This window comes from Phascolarctos cinereus, unplaced genomic scaffold (assembly GCF_003287225.1).
Source record: "Phascolarctos cinereus isolate Bilbo 61053 unplaced genomic scaffold, phaCin_HiC Scaffold_4;HRSCAF=312, whole genome shotgun sequence".
Classification (NCBI taxonomy): domain Eukaryota; kingdom Metazoa; phylum Chordata; class Mammalia; order Diprotodontia; family Phascolarctidae; genus Phascolarctos; species Phascolarctos cinereus.
The window spans coordinates 166,585,197-166,604,421 of NW_027555847.1; the positions used below are offsets into that span (position 1 = coordinate 166,585,197).

Below are 19,225 nucleotides of genomic sequence, written 5' to 3' on the forward strand. Positions count from 1 at the left end.
ACCCTATAAATAGTCCATAAAGCCTTCTGAAACTTGAAGAAAAAAAAAAGACAGGTAACAAATTTGGCCTTTCTTTTGGCTTCTCAATCCTGCACAAATATGTTGATCCAGTAGATACCCCCTTACTGCAGTCGTATCCCTGATCCTGAGCTTCACTACTATAGTTTCCCATCTTATAAATATGCTTTGCTATTGCTGCAGGACCCAACTAAATATATGATATGCAGGTCTCATATGGAAATGCATTTAGCTCCAGGAAACTGTGATGTCAATTGCAGCTGGGAGACTTGCTTTGGGGTTAGTGAGTGCTTTTTAAACATTTTTTTTCAGTTGATTCCCTGCTAAATTTAAAGACCTGTAGGCTGAAGAGCTGATGAAGCATGTGCCCTTAGAGATAACTAAGGATGCTTGATGGCAGAGATCATCTTTGGCTATCCTCCTACTCACCATTACACCCCCCACACTGGCCTCAAGATATTCCTGCTGAAACTAACTTTGCCTTCCACACTCCTGCATTTATTGAGGACATTACCTCAAACACATTTACTTGCCATCAAAAGCTGATTATACAATAAAGAGCTACAGGCTAGAGAAATTGAGATGATGTGGCAACTGCTGCAAATTCCTTCACAAGAATCCATCATAAACTGAGGGTGGTTGGGTCTTGGCAAAACTTCTATATTCAACCTTTTATGAATTTTTTCTGCTTTAAAAATTCAATCCATTGAGTTAAATTAAATTAATTGCTTCTCCAGTTTACAGATAGCTTCCACTATAGGATCATACATTTAGAGCTTGAAGGGGCCTACCTTACAGGCCAGCTAGTCCAACCCCTTCTTTTTTTTGGTAAAGGTAGAAACTGAGGCCTAAAATGTTAAATGATTTCAGCCAGTCAATAAGCATTTATTACATCCCTATTCTGTGCCAGGCACTTCCCTAGATAGGAAGGATACAAGAGCAAAAAGTAAGATAGTCTTTATCCTCAATGGATTTACCCCAAGATCACAAAGGCAGTAAGTGGCAGAGATAGGATTTGAATCCAGTCATCTGATTCCATATCCAAGGCTCTACATTTGGTTCATCCAATAGTAGAAAATAGTGAATGAATTAATTTTTAAGCTCTCTTCCAGATCTACCCTTCTTAGAATTATAAAACCATTTAATCTTAAGAGTTGGAAGAGAATCTTAAAGGTCTTCTGGTCCAACCCCTACCTGAAACATGAATTACTTATACAACAACCCTGACCACTGGTCACTCAATCTCTGTTTGAACACTTCTAGTGATGGGGCACTCATTATTTATTGAAGTAGACCAAGGGTGGGGAACCTGTGGCTTTAAGGTCACATGTGCCTTCTAGGGCCTTGGGTATGGCCTTTTGACTGAGTCCAAGTTTTGACTGAGTCCAAGTTTTACAAGACAAATTCTTTTATTAAGGGGATTTGTTCTGTGAAGTTTGAATTCAGTCAAAGGGCCACACTTGGGGACCTAGAGGACCACATATGATCTCAAAGTTCCCCACCCCTGAAGTAGACCATTCCATTTTTGGAGAACTCTGATCTTTTATTGAGCCAAAACATAAGAAATAAACTGTTTTCAAGAACCATTGAGTCCTTTCAAACATAATTAAGCAGCCTTTATGTAAAACTTTTTGTGACCATGCACAGTGACTTGTGGAACATCTGATGGTAAGGCTGAGTAGGTATGGTTACCCCTCTCCTTCTTGACACCTTTGTATTCAAATCTCCAACTATGTTCACCTCCAGATGGACTCACTTTCATCCTCAGAACTTTATCCAGACCACTACATAGAGGCTGGAACTTGTGTGCCTGGGAAGGAACGTCTAAAGACAGCTTTGCATAGTATCATATACTTTCCATAGGGCTTTCATATCTGTCATCTCATTGGATCCTCACAACATCCTTGAGAGGAAGGGCTATGTAGATGTGTACCCATGCATGTCCGAGCACGAGGATGATTCATTTTCTCACTGAAGATCTGACCTAAATTTTGAGCCAGGGGCTTTTCATTTCCCATTCTAGTATTTCAGGGGCTTATAGTTCTCCCTGAGTACCACTTGCTTCCGAAGATTCTGAGACTGAGAACAAAATGTTCGTTTCATAAAATCATAGATTGTTAGATACATGAGGGAAATTACAAATCTCTTAGTTTAATCCCCTCACTTCTAGGTGAGGAAGCAGAGGCCCAAAGAAGGGAAGGGGCTTGCCCAAGGTCACAAAGTAAGTTAGTAACAGAGATAAAACTGATTTTGTTCAAGCCTGTTAGCTTTATCCTTCACTGTCCAGAGCACCAAATAACTTTGCCCACAGAAATAAAGTTGCCTAAATTCATTGTTATAAACCGCCCTCACCCCCACCCTGCCCCCAGGTCACATTTCATTACTCATACCTGGACACAATCCAAATGCTTTATGTAGCCATAAGAAGTGTTCTAGTAATTGTAAAAACTTTGAATTTTGCCCCTAGAGGGCAGCAAGAGCATGTGATATAGTCAGAGGATCTGAGTTCAAGTTCCACACTGTCACTGAACTATCTGTAAACTTGGACAATTCCCTTCACAACTACATGCCTCAGTTTCCTCATCTGTAAAATGAAGGGGTAGCCAAGATGAGAGGTGCACTGCCAATCCTGCTGCCAGAATTAAATTAAAATGCATTTGGGAAATATAACAAAATAAATTTAGAAAAAACAAAAGAACATAATATTAACGTGGTTTTCTAAGTCATGCGTGGCCTACAGGAGTCCTTATGTAAGGTTTGGTGGCCATTGTATTTGAGTTTGACCCCACTGGTTTAGATGACCTCTAAGTTTCCTTCCACCTCTAAATATATGAGCCTATGAACTGGGATCACTAGATATAAATTATAGGGAAATAGATTTCAGCTCAGTGTAAAATGAAACATGCCACTAATTAGATCTGTACAGCAGGGAAATGAGCACTGTTGAGCAGTGAATTCTTCTTCACTGGAGATCCTCAAGCTGAGTCTATAGAGAATAGCTGTGCTTCTGCCATTTACTAGCTATAGAATTTTGAGCAAATCTCAAACACTCTCCAAACTCCCATTTTTTTTTTATAAGTGTAGTCAGAGTGATTGGGACATCCTTGCTGGAATGACCCAGAGAACTCCTCATTACCCCCTAGCTGCAGTCATAAATAGGGATAACAACAATATGACTTATTCCTTGGTGATCTTGGAAGAATCATCAATTGTACTTTAAGAGCTGGAAGATAATGGAGCCGTAGTTGAAATGGACCCTAGAGGTCATCTGTTCAAGCCCTTCATTTTACAGATGAGGTCCACAGAAGTTAAGTAACTTACCTAAGACCACACAGGTACTAAGGCATTTTCTTTTTCTTTCCACCTCCTGTGAAAAAATGACAGTGGGTGACTAGGTCACCTCTTAGGTCCCTCCTAACTCTGAATCCTACGATTTTATGGCTGAGGCCACTTACCTTCCAGACTTGGTGTCATGGATTAGATGTTCTGGGCTCAAACCCAACCTCTACCACTTACTGTGTGCCCATGGACCAAGTCATCTACCTTCTCAGAGCCTTAGTTCCATCATCTGTAAAAAGAAGATAACACTTGTAGTGCGCAGGATCATGAGGTACAAATGAGGTAATACAGGGAATGTCATTTTATTTTATACAGAATAGTGCTATACAAATATCAAATTTATTAGGAGAGAGAAACTGAAAAATGGATTTTGATAACTCTTTTGACATAGCTTGGAAAACCTGCACATGGCCTTCAATTTGGAGGCATGATCATCCATAAAAAGCAAAGAGAGTAAAATGACATTAACAACTCCAGGTGGCTATGGGTTTTCTGATCTCAGATCAGAGTCTCAGCTATATCTTTACTATAGAAGCCAAAAAAACGATTTAAATCTAACAACTAGATTATGCACCCTTTGGGATTTAATAGGACACTTCTTTACTGGAGCACATTTATCAGCCAAGACAGAGATGCCCCACTAACTGCCTGAGCAGAGAGATAAGGGATTAATTTGGAAGGACCTTTAGCCAAAAAGAGGCTTCCTGCAAAAAAAGAAAGAAAAGAAAAAAGGAAGAAGAATTTAGGAAAGGAAAGGAAAGAAAAAGCCCCAAGCCAGAAGGCTCCTTCCTTAAAGTGACTAGAAAGTTCTAACCCTGGACCTTTTTTTTTCCTCCCCTTTCTCTTCCTCTCCTCCTAAGAAATGAGGTTGGCTTGTCATGTAATCAGGTATAGATCTGAATTGAGGGGAAATGGAGTTTAGCCCTATATTTCAACCCTCATAAATTAATCAATCTGGAAAAAATTAGCTCAGAGGATAAAAGAAGGCTAGGCATTCCAGCTGGGAATTATTCCTGGGCCATGGCACAGGAATTGTAATGTTCCCCAGAATTAGGGTTCATAGAATTTAGTGCTAGAAGGAACCTTAGAAACCTTCTGGTCTTCCTTTTGCAAAGAAGGAGACTGAAATCTAAAGAGGTGAAATAACCTGTGTGAGGTTACAGAGCTGCAGAGCAAGCACTTGAACCCAAGTCCTGGAATCCCAAATCAAATGATGTTGCTGTTTCCATCCTGCAATATAACTGGGACAGTCTCAACAAGCTTTTACTTTGTTCCTGCCAGGTGTCAGGTAATGTACTAAGTGAAGAGGATACAAAGACAAAAATGAAAAAAACTCTCTACCCTAAAGGATCTTAAATCCAATCTTCATGCCACTGTACTGCCACACGTCCCACTGACTTATTGTTGAGCTTTCAAAAAATGCCGAAAATAAACTATTTCGTTTCCCATTAAAATGGCCCACTGGAAAAAGTACTAGACTGGAAGCAGGAAGACTTGGATTCTGGTTTAAGCTTTGCTACTAATGAATTGGGTTGTGTGACGTTTGACCAGTTACTTAATTTCAGGGCCCTAGTTTCCTCATCATCATCAATAAATATTTAGTTCCTATTCTGTGAACCCAGAATTATGCCCAGTAGTATAGTGGTTACAAGGAAGGATAAAGCATGGTTTCTGCTTTCACAGAGCTTCTGGTCTAATTGGGGAAACATAAGAGGCATAAGAGGCCTGGCAAGTTACAGAACACTGATTTGGAGTCAGTGACTCTGGGTGCTACTCTCAGCTCTGCTACTTGCTATTTCTATAACCCCTGCCAAATCGTTTCTCATCTCTGAACCTCATTTTCCTCATCTGCTCAATAAGGAGGTTGAGTAAAATAATCTTTAAGAATTTTTCATGGTCTCAATCTGTGGTTTTATGTAATACACACAAAAAGGCTAATAAATGTCAAATGAATGGTAGAGATAAGAAGGACTGTTACTTTGCTGTGTGACACTTGGCAAGTCTCCTACCTTCTCTGATTTCACATTCATCTTGTAAAATGAAAGGCTGGGAGAGATAATGGGATCATAGGTCTAGAGCAGGAAGGGACCTTAGCCCAATGAAGAAACTGAAGCCTAAAGAAGTTAAGTGACTTTCAGGGGCAGCTAGGTGGCGCAGTGGATAGAGCACTGTCCCTGAAGTCAGGAGAACCTGAGTTCAAATGCGGCCTCAGAGCAAACACTTGACACCAACTAGCTGAGTGACCCTGGGCAAGTCACTTAACCCCAATTGCCTAAAAATTTTAAAAAAAGAAGGAAAAAAAAAGAAGTTAAGTGACTTTCCTGAGATCACACAAGCAGTAAACATCAAAGGAGATGGATTTTCCCCCCTTATTGCACTTTCCAGCAGTCAGAAGTTTCTTCACATATAATATGTAAATATTTATAGTTAGTGAAACTGGTAGAAAATATGGCATGCAAATGAAATTAAAGCAAGAGGAAAGAGGGTACCTTTTGGTACCTAATTGGGTAGGGAAATATAAAGTGGAGTGAAAATCGAAGAGATTGTTTTCAGTCATTCAGAAAATCCACAAAGGTCAGTAGTATCATGCCAGGGAGGGTCTGAAATAACCACGATGTTGGTCAGGCCAGATATATTTCTTAAAGGAATCTGATTCTGATAGTAAATTTAGGATGGCAGAATTAAGCCTATTCAGCATGGAGTTCGCTTGGACCACTTGCTGACATCTCTTCTATTATTTTCTGGGGTTTTCTTAAGATTTATATATATTTTTTTGCTTTTTTTGCCTTTTTTTAGGCAATTGGGGTTAAGTGACTTGCCCAGGGTCACACAGCTAGTAAGTGTCAAGTGTTTGGTCTGAGGCTGGATTTGAACTCAGGTCCTCCTGACTTCAGGGCTGGTGCTGTATTGCTATATCCATTATATGTGAAAGAATTGTTTGCCCGCCCTGGAGTCAGGAGGACCTGAATTCAAATCCACCCTCAGACACTTGACATTTATTAGCTGTGTGACCCTGGGCAAGTCATTTAACCCTGATTGCCTTACACACACACAAAAAAAAGAAAATTGTTTAACATTTCTCTGTTTTTACTTAGTCTACTTTTTAGACTGGCTCCATGAGGCTAGGGATGTTGTCATGTACTTGTCATGCATTATCCTCTACAATTCAATTCACAAGCTTTTATTAAATAACTACTGTGTACAAGGCACTGAGTATTCAATGAACAAAATGAAAAATAGTCCCTGTCTTCCTGGAGCTTACATTCTTTTCTTAATCTGATTGTTATTCACATCTTTTTCTTAATTATCATTTCCAAACATATTTTACCTCCTCTTACCTATCAAATGGTTTCTTATAACAAAAACATTTTAAAAGAGAGGGAGAAAAGCAGTTCAGCAAAACCAATCAACATACCAGCCATGCCTGACAGCATATGTAACATTCTTCTTTTTTTAATGGTTCTTTTTTCTATTAATTTATTTTGATTTATCAACAATCATTTCCATATGCTTTTGAGTTTAAAATTTTTCTCCCCCTTCCTTCCCACCACCCTCCCCAAGATGGCACAGAATCTGATATGGGCTATACATGTACATTCCTATTAAACATATTTTCACATTAGTGATGTTGTAAGTAAAAATTAGAACCAATAGGAGGAACCACCGGAAAGAGGAAACAAAACTCAACAGAAGAGAAAAAAAATAGCAAATGATTTGCTATTCAAATTCCATAGTTCTTTCTTTGGATGTGGACAGCATTTTCCATCATGAGGCCTTTAGAGATGTCTTAGATCCCTGTATTGCTGGGAAGGATTAAGTTTATCAATATTAGTCATCCCACAATGTAGCTGTCATTGTGTACACCGTTCTCTTGGTTCTGCTTACTTCACTCAGTATCAGACCATACAAGTCTTTCCAGGTTTTTCTAAAGCCAGCCTGTTCATCATTTCTTATAGCACAATAGTATTCCATTACATTCATATACCACAACTTGCTCAGCCATTCTCCAGTTGATGGGCATCCCCTCAATTTTCAATTCTTTGCCACCACAAAAAGATCTGCTATGAATATTTTTGTACATGTGGGTCCTTTTCCCATTGGTATGATCTCTTTGGGATATAGTCCTAGAAGTGCTGTTGCTGGGTCAAAGGGTATGCACATTTTTATAGCCCTTTGGCCATAGTTCCAAATTGCTCTTCAGAATGGTTGGCTCATTTCACAACTCCACCAACAATGCATTAGTGTTCCAATTTTCCCACATCTTCTCCAACATTTATCATTTTCCTGTTTTGTCATGCTGGCCAATCTGATAGGTGTGATGCGGTACCTCAAGAGTTGTTTTGATTTGCATTTCTCTAATCAATAGTGATTTAGAGCATTTTTTCATATGACTATAGATGGCTTTAATTTCTTCATCTGAGAACTGCCTGTTCATATCCTTTGACCATTTATCAATTGGGGAATGACTTGTATTCTTATAAATTTGACTTAATTTTCTATATGTTTTAGAAATGAGGCCCTTATCAGAGAGACTGGTTGTAAAAATTCTTTCCCAGTTTTCTACCTTCATTCTAATCTTGGTTGCATTGGCTTTGTTTGTGCAAAGACTTTTCAATTTAATATAATCGAAGTTATCCATTTTGCTTTTCATAATGTTTTCTATCTCCTGTTTGGTCATGAATTCTTCTGTTCTCCATAAATCTGATAGGTAAACTGTTTCTTGCTCTCCCAGTTTGCTTATGGTATCAGCCTTTATATCTGAATCATGAACCCATTTTGACTTTATTTTGGTATATGGTTTGAGATTTTGGTGTATGCCTAGTTTCTGCCATACTATTTTCCAGTTTTCCCAGCAGTTTTTTTTTCAAAGAATGGGTTCTTATCCTAGAAGCTGGGGTCTTTGGGTTTATCAAATAATAGATTACTATAGTCATTGACTACAGTGTCTTGTATATTTAACCTCCTAGCTGCTCCAAGTAAGTCTTACCTATTATTATTATATTTCAAGTAATGGGGGGGAGGGGCAGGGACCAGATAGCTACATAAAATAAATATAACCAGATTATATTTAACCTCCTTCCACTTACTAGCAAGGTACCCTTGGACAATTCCCTAATCTTCTCTGATCCTCCACTTTCTAATCTGTAAAATGATGATAAGAGTAGTCATGATAAGACAAGTAAAGAGTTGTGGATAGAGTGCAAGACTTAAGGTCAGGAAGCCCTAAGTTAGAATCTTGTCTCAGACACTTAAGCAGCTACATGATGCTAACCTCTATCAGCCTCTGTCAGTGAGGCAGCTAGGTGGCGTGACAGAAATGGAGTACTGGGCCTAGAGTCAGGAAAACCTGAATTCAAATCCAGCTTCACACACTTATTAGCTGTGTGATACTGGGAAAGTCACTTAGCTTCTGTTTGCCTCAGTTTCCTCAACTATGAAATGGGGGATAAAGGGTTGATTAGATGGCCTCTGAGATCCCTTCTAACTCCAGCTCTATGATTCCATGATCCCACATTTGTTCTTAAGAAAAGATTCATCATGGGATTCAGAGGGCCAGAGGTCAAACAAAGCAAGTTGGGGAAGTTTGCACGCTCTTCTGGACTCGAATCACATCTTTCTCTTCTTCTCAGGTTACAGCCACCCAGCTCTGGTAAAGCTTGTCCAGCAGCCCCAAAACGTGGTAAGTCACTTGGCTTGTAGAGAAAAATAGATTGTATTTGTCTGGATTAAACATGAACATGTAGAGGGATCAGCAGAGCGGGCTGGGACTCTTGAGTTTATTGGGTGATAATGAAATGTGAGAATTTCTCTGCTCAAAAGCTTTTCCTTCTGAGCAAGCTGGGTTTTAAATGTGAATGAATCAGATTGCACATGGATCTGTTTCCTAGTCGTCTTCTTTATGAATTAGGAATGCTCTGGTTGGAATTCTTTTGGCAGCTGGGTGGGTGGTTTTTAGATTGGGGTTTTTTTTTTTTTTTGGCCAGTTGCAGCTTAACAAGCTCAGCTCTGTTTTGTTCTTTTCAGAAGGAACCAAAGTCCTCGGGAAGGTTTCTAATGAGGCCTATTTTGGGTAGTGCTGCAATGAGTTTATTTACTTTTCAAAAGCAATTTTTGTTTCTAAACTCTGTACAGATCCCAGATGCTATACCAGTTGGTGCCAAATGAATGTGTCAACAAACATTTCCAATACATTTTGTGATGTCAACTGCTGGGAGGAATGGCACTGTAATGAGCAGGGCTTGACTGAAGGCTTTCTGAGGGAAAACAAGACTGATTCCCACTCTGCACCATTTTGGATGCTCTATTGGAGTATTTACCTTGTCCTGCCCTGCTCAGTAGAAAGTGCTGAGGTCTAGTGACTGGTAAACCCCATATGTAGAATATTTCTACAGAGTACTTTCTTCATCCCTCTGTTTAGGTGCAAGTATTTCATAATAACCATAGTGATAACAACAATAATGATGATAATGTCACCCACTAGGTTCAATGGATAGAGAGCCCTTGACTTGATGTCAAGAAGACCTGAGTTTGAATTCTGACACTTACTAGGTTTATGTCCCTGAGCAAGCAGCCTCAAGGACAGAGATTCTGCATCTCTGAATGCCCAGTCACCTCCAAAGTTAACTATAAATTCAATCTACTCCAGCCATCATGAATTTTCCTCCTTTTTCTAAGAAACTAAGCAGAATGAGCTCATTTATTTTTGTTATTTTGTTTTTTAGGGGAGTGGTTTGGGAGACATTGTTAGTCTATAAGAACTCCCATTGAGAAAATTCCTTCTACCAATGTAGTTCAGAAACTGTTCTGCAACTTAACAGTCTTAGGGAGCTGCTTAGGGCAAAGATATGAAATTCACAGCTGGGCCTAGCTAGCAAAAATCCCAGGGCAAAATTCCCTATTGCAGCCAGAACCAGATTAGAACATAATTGGGAAATGTTTGACAAAAATACAATACAACATAGATAGTCAATTTGTGATTAGTTTTTCAAGTCAATATGCAGCTAGCAAGGATCTCTTTCTATTTGAGTTTGATGCCATTGGCCTAAGACACTTAGGAGTTAAATAACTGGTCCAGGGTCACAAAGCAGTATGTACCACAGGTGGGACTTGCTGATTTTGAGTCCAGCTCATTAATCATTTCACCACACTGTCTCTCACTTAGTTATATCACCAGTACAATAAACATGCACACAGAAGCACTGTATGCAGAGCACTCGACTATGTGCTAGTGAGACACAGAAGAATATAGTTTTGTAATGGACACGTGAAACCAGCTAAACACGTAACAACGAATTAAGTTATAGGAAATGTTGAAGGAAGGACTTTCACACACAAAAAGGAAGGTGCCTCAGGAAATTAAACCTAGCAGCTAATCTTGGCAGAAGAAAGAACTCAGTCTGTGTACTCCTCAAGTTACCCATAATACCTTCCCTACCAATGGGCTCTTCATTAAAATGGACTTTGCAGACAGAACAGTTAACTTTTGCAAGTTAAATACAACCTTTTCTTTTCGTCCTAGAGAAAATGAATGTAACGAAATTGAGTAAAAGGGATAACTGGACTAATATGGTTTACTGAGTAAATTAAAAATCACCCAACAAGATCTTTGACATGAGGAGATGGAATTTCTTCACATTGTTCAGCCACCCAACTGAGGCAGTTTCACTGGCCCAGGTGGCCTAGTTGTTTTAGTTTTAGTTTTTTTGTTTTTTTGTTTTTTATTTTTTGTGAGGCAGTAGGGTTAAGTGACATTCACACAGCTAGTGAATGTCATGTGTCTGAAGCTGGATTTGACTCAGGTCCTCCTGACTCCAAGTCTGGAGCTCTATCTACTGAGCCACTTAGCTGCCCCCCAGCTGGCTTAGTTTTGATGCTCCATACTCACCTGCAGAAATATTAGTGATTCTCTCTGGGAGATCTTTCCTATAGGAGGAGTGTTGCATACTCTCATGGTGTGGTTCTTGTTGGGGAGAAACAAACCTTTATATGTGATTTTAAGGATATCATTTATAACTTTCTGTATCTCAGAGGATCTAGAGTTTGGAGGTCACGTAGGACAATTCCTTGATTTTCATAGATGAATTAGCTGAGGCTCTGAGGTTAAATGTTCCACAAAGTCATGTAGAAAGTAAGGAAAAGAGCATGAATTTAAACCAAGGTCATCCTTCTCCAAATCCAGTATTCATTGCACTTCGTCAAGATACCCATTCCTGGGTAGCATTTTGAAGGTTAGCTAGTTATAGGTAATCCTGATTGATGAAACAGTATTTCTCCTGTGTAAGGACTGACTTACAGAAACTCATCCAAGCCAAGAAACCCCAAGAGTCGTGTCCATTTCCAGGAACTAAAAAAAGGTTGAGTGATGGCTTAGGAGATTCCCTGCTTTCACTGCCACCTCCTAGGATTAAGGGCTCTTGCTAGAGGCCATGACCTCTGGATGGTAGATTTTTTTTTGCTTAACTATTACACATTATAATAAGGGACCCTCCTCATTTTACAGATGAGGAAACTAAGGCCCATGGCCCAATCATATACTAGAAAAATCACTAAATAATATATCCTTTGAACAAGCAATACCACTGCTCAACACATACCACAAGGAAGTAAAAAAGAGAAAGATTCCATATGTGCAAAAATATATAGTAACACTTTTGTGCCACCAAAAATAACAACAGAAGCTCTAGACAATATGATTAGTATGAAAGGAAGTATCATGTGGTAAGATTGGAGTCAGCCAACCTGAGTTCAAATCCCAGCTCTGCTTTGAACAACTCACTTGTCCTCACTGGGTCTCAATATCATTTGTAAATTAGGAGATTGAACTAGATAATCTCTAAGGTCCCTTCCAACTCTGTGATTCTATGATGTTATAATTATATATGGACTGTTGGGAGACCATAATGGATACTGAGAGTAGACACTGAAAGTAGCTATGTTTATTTGGCCTTCTATGTTTGTGAATGCCTCATTTTGTATACTTTAAGACCATCAGGAGAACCCTAGGAACCTATTCTTCATTTCAGGCTCTGCTAGGTAACCTAAAAAAAAAGTCCCATTTCTCTTGCTGTCTTCCATGTGCCCAAAGGCAAATACATTCATGTCTTTTTAGTAAGAAAACAGAGTCCAAGCTGTGAGAATTTTGCTTCTATATTATCAGCTACTCCCCTTCGGTGCCACGCCTCCCCTATAGCAAAGAACGGGTTTCACTATGTACCCAACTGTAATGCATTGGGCTGGACAAATGCCATTTTCCAGGGTCAAGCACTTTGACTACTTGGCACCATATCATGTTGAGAAAAGCATTGTTTCAAGATTATCAGGAGCTCCCTGATAGGGCAACCTGAATCCATAGCCACCAAGCAAGCTAGGGAACACATTTATATCATGGATAGCCAACCTTCCTCATAGAGCAAAAGACTGGAGGCTCCCACTTTCCTCTCCCCATGATGACTTCTGTCAGATTTCCTTGGTGGTAGCCACTTAATTAGAAAAAAAAGACAGGAAGAGAATTCTTCTGCAAGGCATTTGGCCAGCCTGTAGTGAATGGATGGATGGATAGGTAGATGGATGAATGGATGGATGGATGAGGATTCAGGAATAAAAATTCTTTTAAAATGGATGCTTTTAAGAATTCCCACTGTTATTTTATTCCCACTATATTGTAACTTATATAAATAATGTTATAACACACATCAGCTGTGTAACACACAATGTGCTAGATGCTAGGGGAGATATATAATGTAGAGAAGACCTAGCCCCTGATCCAAAAGAGCTTACAGTCTGGTAAGGGGCTAAGATACAGTCACAGATGACAACAGTGTTATATGATAAGCTCATTAGAGAGGTAGAAAACAAAGTGCTATGTGAGATCTAAGGGGGAAGTCATTAGTGACCAGAGGATCTGGGAAAGTTTAATGGATGAAAGGGCATTTGAATTGAGCTTTAAAAGATGGGGGCAGGGCAGCTAGGTGGGTCAGGAATAGAGCTCTGGCCTTGGAGTCAAGAGGACCTGAGTTCAAATATGGCCTCAGATACTTGACACTAGCTGTGTGACCCTGCGCAAGTCACTTAACCCCAATTGCCTCACCCCCTCAAAAAAAAAAAAAGCAGTATAAAAGATAGGTGGGAATTCAATAGGCTAGGGAGAAGAGGAAAAACAGCCCAGAAGTAGAAACGGCACAAGAAAAGACATGGAGGTCAGCGAGTAAAATAAATGTGTGTGTGTGTGTATGTGTGTGTGTGTTTTGAGGGGATGATTTTTGGGATGAGGTGGGAGTTGTTGCAAAGAGTGATGCCATTTTGATTGAAGCACAGTGTAAAGGGAGTTTCCTAATCCAAGAATTCCCTGTGTCAATGAAAACACAGATCTAAACCCTATCCCTATATGTGCTATACAGTGTTATCCATAAGATAAGGCTGGAAAGGAAAGATGGTGCCAGGCTGGAAGGTGGAGAAAGGTGAATACCAGGCACAGAATTTTGAACTTTATGTGGTAGATATTAGGGAGCCACTGAAGATTTTTGATCAGAAGAGTAGCATGACTAGATCTATTCATGAGAAAGATTCACAGAATTTAAAGATGGATAGAGTAAGATGCTTCACAGGAGGTATGCCTACCTGTAAGGAGACTATTACAAACTATAGATGGGTGCTAACAAGAGTTCATAGTATAGAATAGTGGTAGTGGAAATAGAGAGGAAGGGACAGATGAGAAAGGTTGTAGAGGCAAAATCAACAGGATTTGCTAACTGATTGGATTTGTTGACTTTGAGCTACTGGTACAACATTGAAGCAGAGACAGCAATTGAGATCCAAGTCAGGGGCTCAGACATGAGGTCATTGTTGGAGATATAAACTTGGGAGTCATCTACATAAAGGTGTCGTTTGAAACCATGAAATTAGATGAGGTTGACAAGGGAGAGAATATAGAGAAGAAAAGAAAGCTAAAGATAAACTCGGGTATTACTCATCACAAACTAATCAACAAGCATTTCTTAAGTGCTTATTGTATGCCAGGCACTACATTTAGATGTGAGAGATGCCAAGACAAAATTAATATTTCCTGCTTTCATAAAACTTACATTGTCCTGGGGTGATACAAAACATATACCATAAGTGAATATAAGATATGTATGCAAAGTAATTTCAGGGGGTGGGGCACAGGACTAGCAGCTGTGGGCATCTGGAAAGACTTCAGGTAGGAGCTGGCTATTGAGCTGAGCTTTGAAGGGAGCTAGGGATTCTAAGAGTCAGAGTTGAGGAGGGAATACATTCCAGGCATGCCAAGCAGCTTGGGCACAGGCACAGATATGGTAGAGGTGGTAACAGGAAGTAACAGGCAGAGTATCGAGAAGCCAAAAGGAATGATTAGAAAGGCAGGAAACAAATGTGGAGAGCAGGATCTCTAAAGCCAAGGGAGAAAAAATTATCTAGTAAACAAGGAGAAGGGGAGAGGTACTCGTAAGTTTTTTTTAAAAAATAACAGATAATGCAAAGACGAGGGGGAGGATTTGTTGATTAATGATTGGCAACCTTTGGGAAAGCAGTCTCAGTACTGGGTATAGAACACAAATGTAAGGGACTGAAGAGAGAACAGTAGAAATAGTGATTGTAGATATTTTCAGGAAAATTAACAATAACAGAGGTGAGAAAGGGGGGATGATAGCTGGGTAAATAGATCATACTTGTTTAAAAATAAAACAGACAATAGATAAGATACCCCATCTCTCCAGTCTCTTACATAAAATCTTAAAGCTATAAATAGAAAGGAGCTTAGATGCCGGTGGTATCCAATCCCATTTCTTATATATGAGGAAACTGAGGCCCCAGGAGGCTAAATAATTTACCCAAGGTCACATGGGTTGTGAGCATCAGAGACAGGATTTGAACCCAGGTCCTCTGACTTCAGAGCCAGTGCTTTTTCCACTATATCACACTGCCTCCATAATGGACAAATGATTGCCTTTTTTAAGGATTGTTTGTAGGCAGATGGAAAAGAGCCAGAGGAACAGGGTAAAGGGACAAAGGAATACCATGTTATCACATGCAAATTTTATTTTTTCATTCTATGCCAGTGATTAATGGCATTCTGAAGAAGAATGCTTTGATGATAGCTAATTTACGTGTCATCAGAACCAAAGAATACCAGGTTTATGTTCATTATGGAAAATGCCAGTCTCTTAGTTTCAGCATGAATACTTGTTCAGGTCATTTCATTTTGCTTATATACCTAACAAAAGGAAGCTCATAGCACTTGGGTCACAAGAATTTTTTTTTTTAAATGAAGTCCCCAGTTGCCCCCAAATCAGGAAATATAAATATAGCAGCATGTTCTGTGCTCAAGCAGCAGCTCCAAATAAAGGACCAGGCAGAAGAGAAGGCTCCTAGAACTGAAGAAACTAATGAGAACCCAAAAGACCCCAGGAAGAAAAGAAAGTGTCAGGGGGAAGCCTAGCAGACTTAGTTGAAGACCTTTCCAAGGTAAATTGCCCACTGCAAGAGGAACAGCCAGGGAACTCAAGCTGTAGGAAACCCATGTTCACAGTGCAAAGGAAGGGATTGTGTGAAGCATGAAACTGTGTAGAACTGGCCTCAGGACCATTGTGTGAGTGATAATGCCATATATTGGAAATGGGTTCCTCTGACAAGAAGGAGCTGAAGTGCTGAGGAGCCTGGTTGGAGTGGCTCCTCAACACAGCATGCACCAACAGATAATAGAAGCAATAATTTCCTGCCTCACTGTATCATTCTCTCTTCTCCTCACTCTGAGCTTACAGCAGGCTCAGAACTGGGAGCAGAAGGAAGGAGGGAAGGTGATGCTATGGAACTTTGATGAGAATAGGAAAAAAATGTGTTCATATGTTGGTTGCCCAGCTTTGGAGCCAAGTATTTTGATTCCATTTAGTGGTTATGGACATTCAGTAAATATTCAACCAAAAGTAAATTGTGCCCAGAGAGTTGATGGTCTAATGTCTGAGGAAGGACATTCCTCTTAAAAAACAAATGCCTAAAATTAAATATTTTAAACTTTATTTTTTCAACCATGCTCTTGAATTGAATGGCAACAATACCAAAGTTTCCAGTGTGTTTATGTGTTGTGATATGATATCACTCTGAATGATAGGTTTTGTCTGTGCCCATGGAGATAGAATGTTTTTGCCCATAGTTCAGGCAAAACTATTGGTGTTAGAACAGTAACAGGAGGGATTCCCTGCATGACCCCCTCCTCCCCCCCCCGGGAAGCTCACCTCCTTGCCTTTTCATTTATGTACATCAGAAGTATTCCCATAGTCAGTGACTAATAGGACAGCTGACAGAAGCTAGAATTACAGTGGGTCTGCATGTTTGGCATTCCTTGTATAGCTTGGCCAGGAAAAGAAAGGCCCTCCCATGTATCTTAAGGCACTGTGAAAGCAGGTGTCTTCAGTGGGTTGTGTTGGCAACCAAATTACTTTAAAGAGCTTTGGAGCTGGAGTTCAACGTGGGAAGTCACTTGTTCCAAATCACTTGTTCAGTTTCTAAACCTTTATTGATTACTTCTAACAGCCAGGATTGGTCCAAGGCAAAAATCATATAGTAAATGAACAGTTGATCTTCATGTTTCCCCTAGGATTCCCTATTTAGAACTTCCTCCATCCTCCCAGCCAGGCTGACCAGGGATATCCCAGTTAATTGAATTCAGTTCAACAAACATTTATTAAGTTTTGTCATGGTAAATTAGACCATCTTTTGTCTCAATCCTTATGTTGCCCTTAGTCATTGAATAGGAGTTGCCTCAGACAGACAGACCTGGAAAAGACCTTAGTTTAGAAAGGCCAAAGTCACCCACTGTATACCAGGCCGTAGCCAGCAGTGTTGACTTTTGTCTTGCCACTGTGCTTCGGTGACTCTGGAGGAGAGAGTGAGGCTGATGACTTTGAGAAGCTCTGCCTCACTTCAATCCAATTCATGCTCAAGTCAAGGCATCACCCTGTGATGTCATTGGTCCCCTTTGAGAATGAAGGATGAACAAGAACAATGTTTAGACCCTAGGTCATAAATCTTGCTTTTTTCCCCCTCACCAAAATGCAGGCAGCATTGTGTCGTACAAAGTACCAGGTTTGGAGTCAGAGGAAATGAATTTGAATCCCAGCTCTCTCAATCACTGTGTGACCTTGGGCAAGTCACAGTCCCTTTGAACCTCACTTTCCTTTTTGCACAATGAGGATACTAATTCTTACACTTGGTTTGAAGAAAGGGGCTGAGAAGATTTTAAAGTTATTATGTGCCTTTTGCTGGCCCCATTATCTTTGCTAATGTGATGATGGGTGCTACTGAGATAATGTTATCTCTCCTGGATAAACAAAGGTCAGGAATTTCCTGGAAACATGATGTCTAAGCCAAAAGCAGAGTGTTTAACAGCACCTTGGCAGACCTGGGGGAAGCTCTTCATGCCCCTGAAATCATAGTACACATAGTTCACAGTACATAGTACACCTGCTTTGCTGGCATAGCATTGTGTCCTGAAAGAAGGAAGTGACTGAAGAGGCCAGCTGATTCTACCTGTGCATTTTAAAGATGAAGAGTCTGTGGTGAAAAGATGTTAAATGACTTAGCCATGTCACAGAGTGAGCAGAATGAGATTCAAACCCAAGTCTGCTGATTCAAAATCAAGTACCCTTTCCCCAATATCACACTTTTCCTTAATGCATTCAATATTGTCTGTCCCTTTAATCCTAAAGGAAACATGTATCTACTAAGTAACTGAATAATCAGAACAACTATAGCAACTTGGCAAACTCATGCGAACAAAACCACCAAAATAAATCCTGCTGGGATGGTGTTTTGTAATCTTCTTGTTCCCTGCAGCCTATCCCTGCAAAGATAAATAAATAAAAGTACATCTAAATATGTATACAGCAGACTGATTTGTGGTGGTAGCCAAAAACTGTTGGTAGTTCATTTAATATGATATAAAAAAGCAGTGATAAAATTGTTGCTGTTAAGGGATGTGCTGAAAGGCCATCAAGAATAAAATTTGGAGTATTTATTGTTTCCATTTTTCAGGGAACATTCATCAACAGACCTGCCCTTGGAGTATTTCCTCCAGAAAATTTTCCCGAAAAGCTAAAGGAGTCCTTACTTTCGGTAAGTTCAGCATGGACACTTTGTCTTTGTAAAAATAAGAATATGATTCTTGGCCTCTTTTAGATTCCAACTACATTCCTAGTGTACAAAGGAATCTCTTATAGAGAGGTCATACGTTGAGTTCAGGGCTGGCAACCTACCTCTAATTGGCCTGTAGGCCGATTTTACATGACACAAGAGACAGTTGCCAGCAGTAAGTCACTAAATTGAGAGAACAGCTGCTGCCCCCCACTTTCCGACATTTGAAAGTCAGCAAACCACATTCCCAGCTTGTCAAGGTCCAGAGATCTCTTATACAAGTATGCTCATGAAAACAGAAAAAGACCCCAAAAATGTCAAAGGTGCAACCGTTGCTGATCTTCTGACGGTCATCATCATTTAGCCCTTTGATAGACTCTGTGCCTAACAAGATTTCTGGCAAGTTATAGCATAACCAAGTGCATAATACTTTTCTAATGACATAGACCACAGAAAGCAATATAGACACACAGGTAAAATCTACCCAGCTAACCAGACTTCCCAGATCTTCACTATTCTTGCCATTAAGATTTCTCACGTGACTGTCTTGCTCTTTCTCTATAAAGACATTTAGCTCCAAAGCCACAGAATAAGGACCAGTTTAGAAATAATCACCTAAAGTTCAGGGTCTCCTTGTTTTACATCCTGTCTATTAGGCAGCTTCAGGATACAAAAGAGATTGATTGCTTTCCTACTCTCACAAGTCAGTTGCCTTACCTCGTCG

At 39.8% G+C, this 19,225-nt stretch overlaps 1 protein-coding gene across 2 annotated transcripts in view; it reads left to right on the plus strand.

Annotated features, from left to right (window-relative positions):
• The window catches only part of ABAT (4-aminobutyrate aminotransferase), a 127,899-nt gene that overhangs the window by 89,539 nt on the left and 19,135 nt on the right, over nucleotides 1–19,225 (plus strand). For both annotated transcript variants that reach the window (XM_020972931.1, XM_020972932.2), the window contains exons 6-7: nucleotides 8,988–9,037; nucleotides 18,403–18,483. In XM_020972931.1, coding sequence (XP_020828590.1) covers nucleotides 8,988–9,037; nucleotides 18,403–18,483 — 131 coding nt within the window. The remainder of the gene's footprint in view (nucleotides 1–8,987; nucleotides 9,038–18,402; nucleotides 18,484–19,225) is intronic.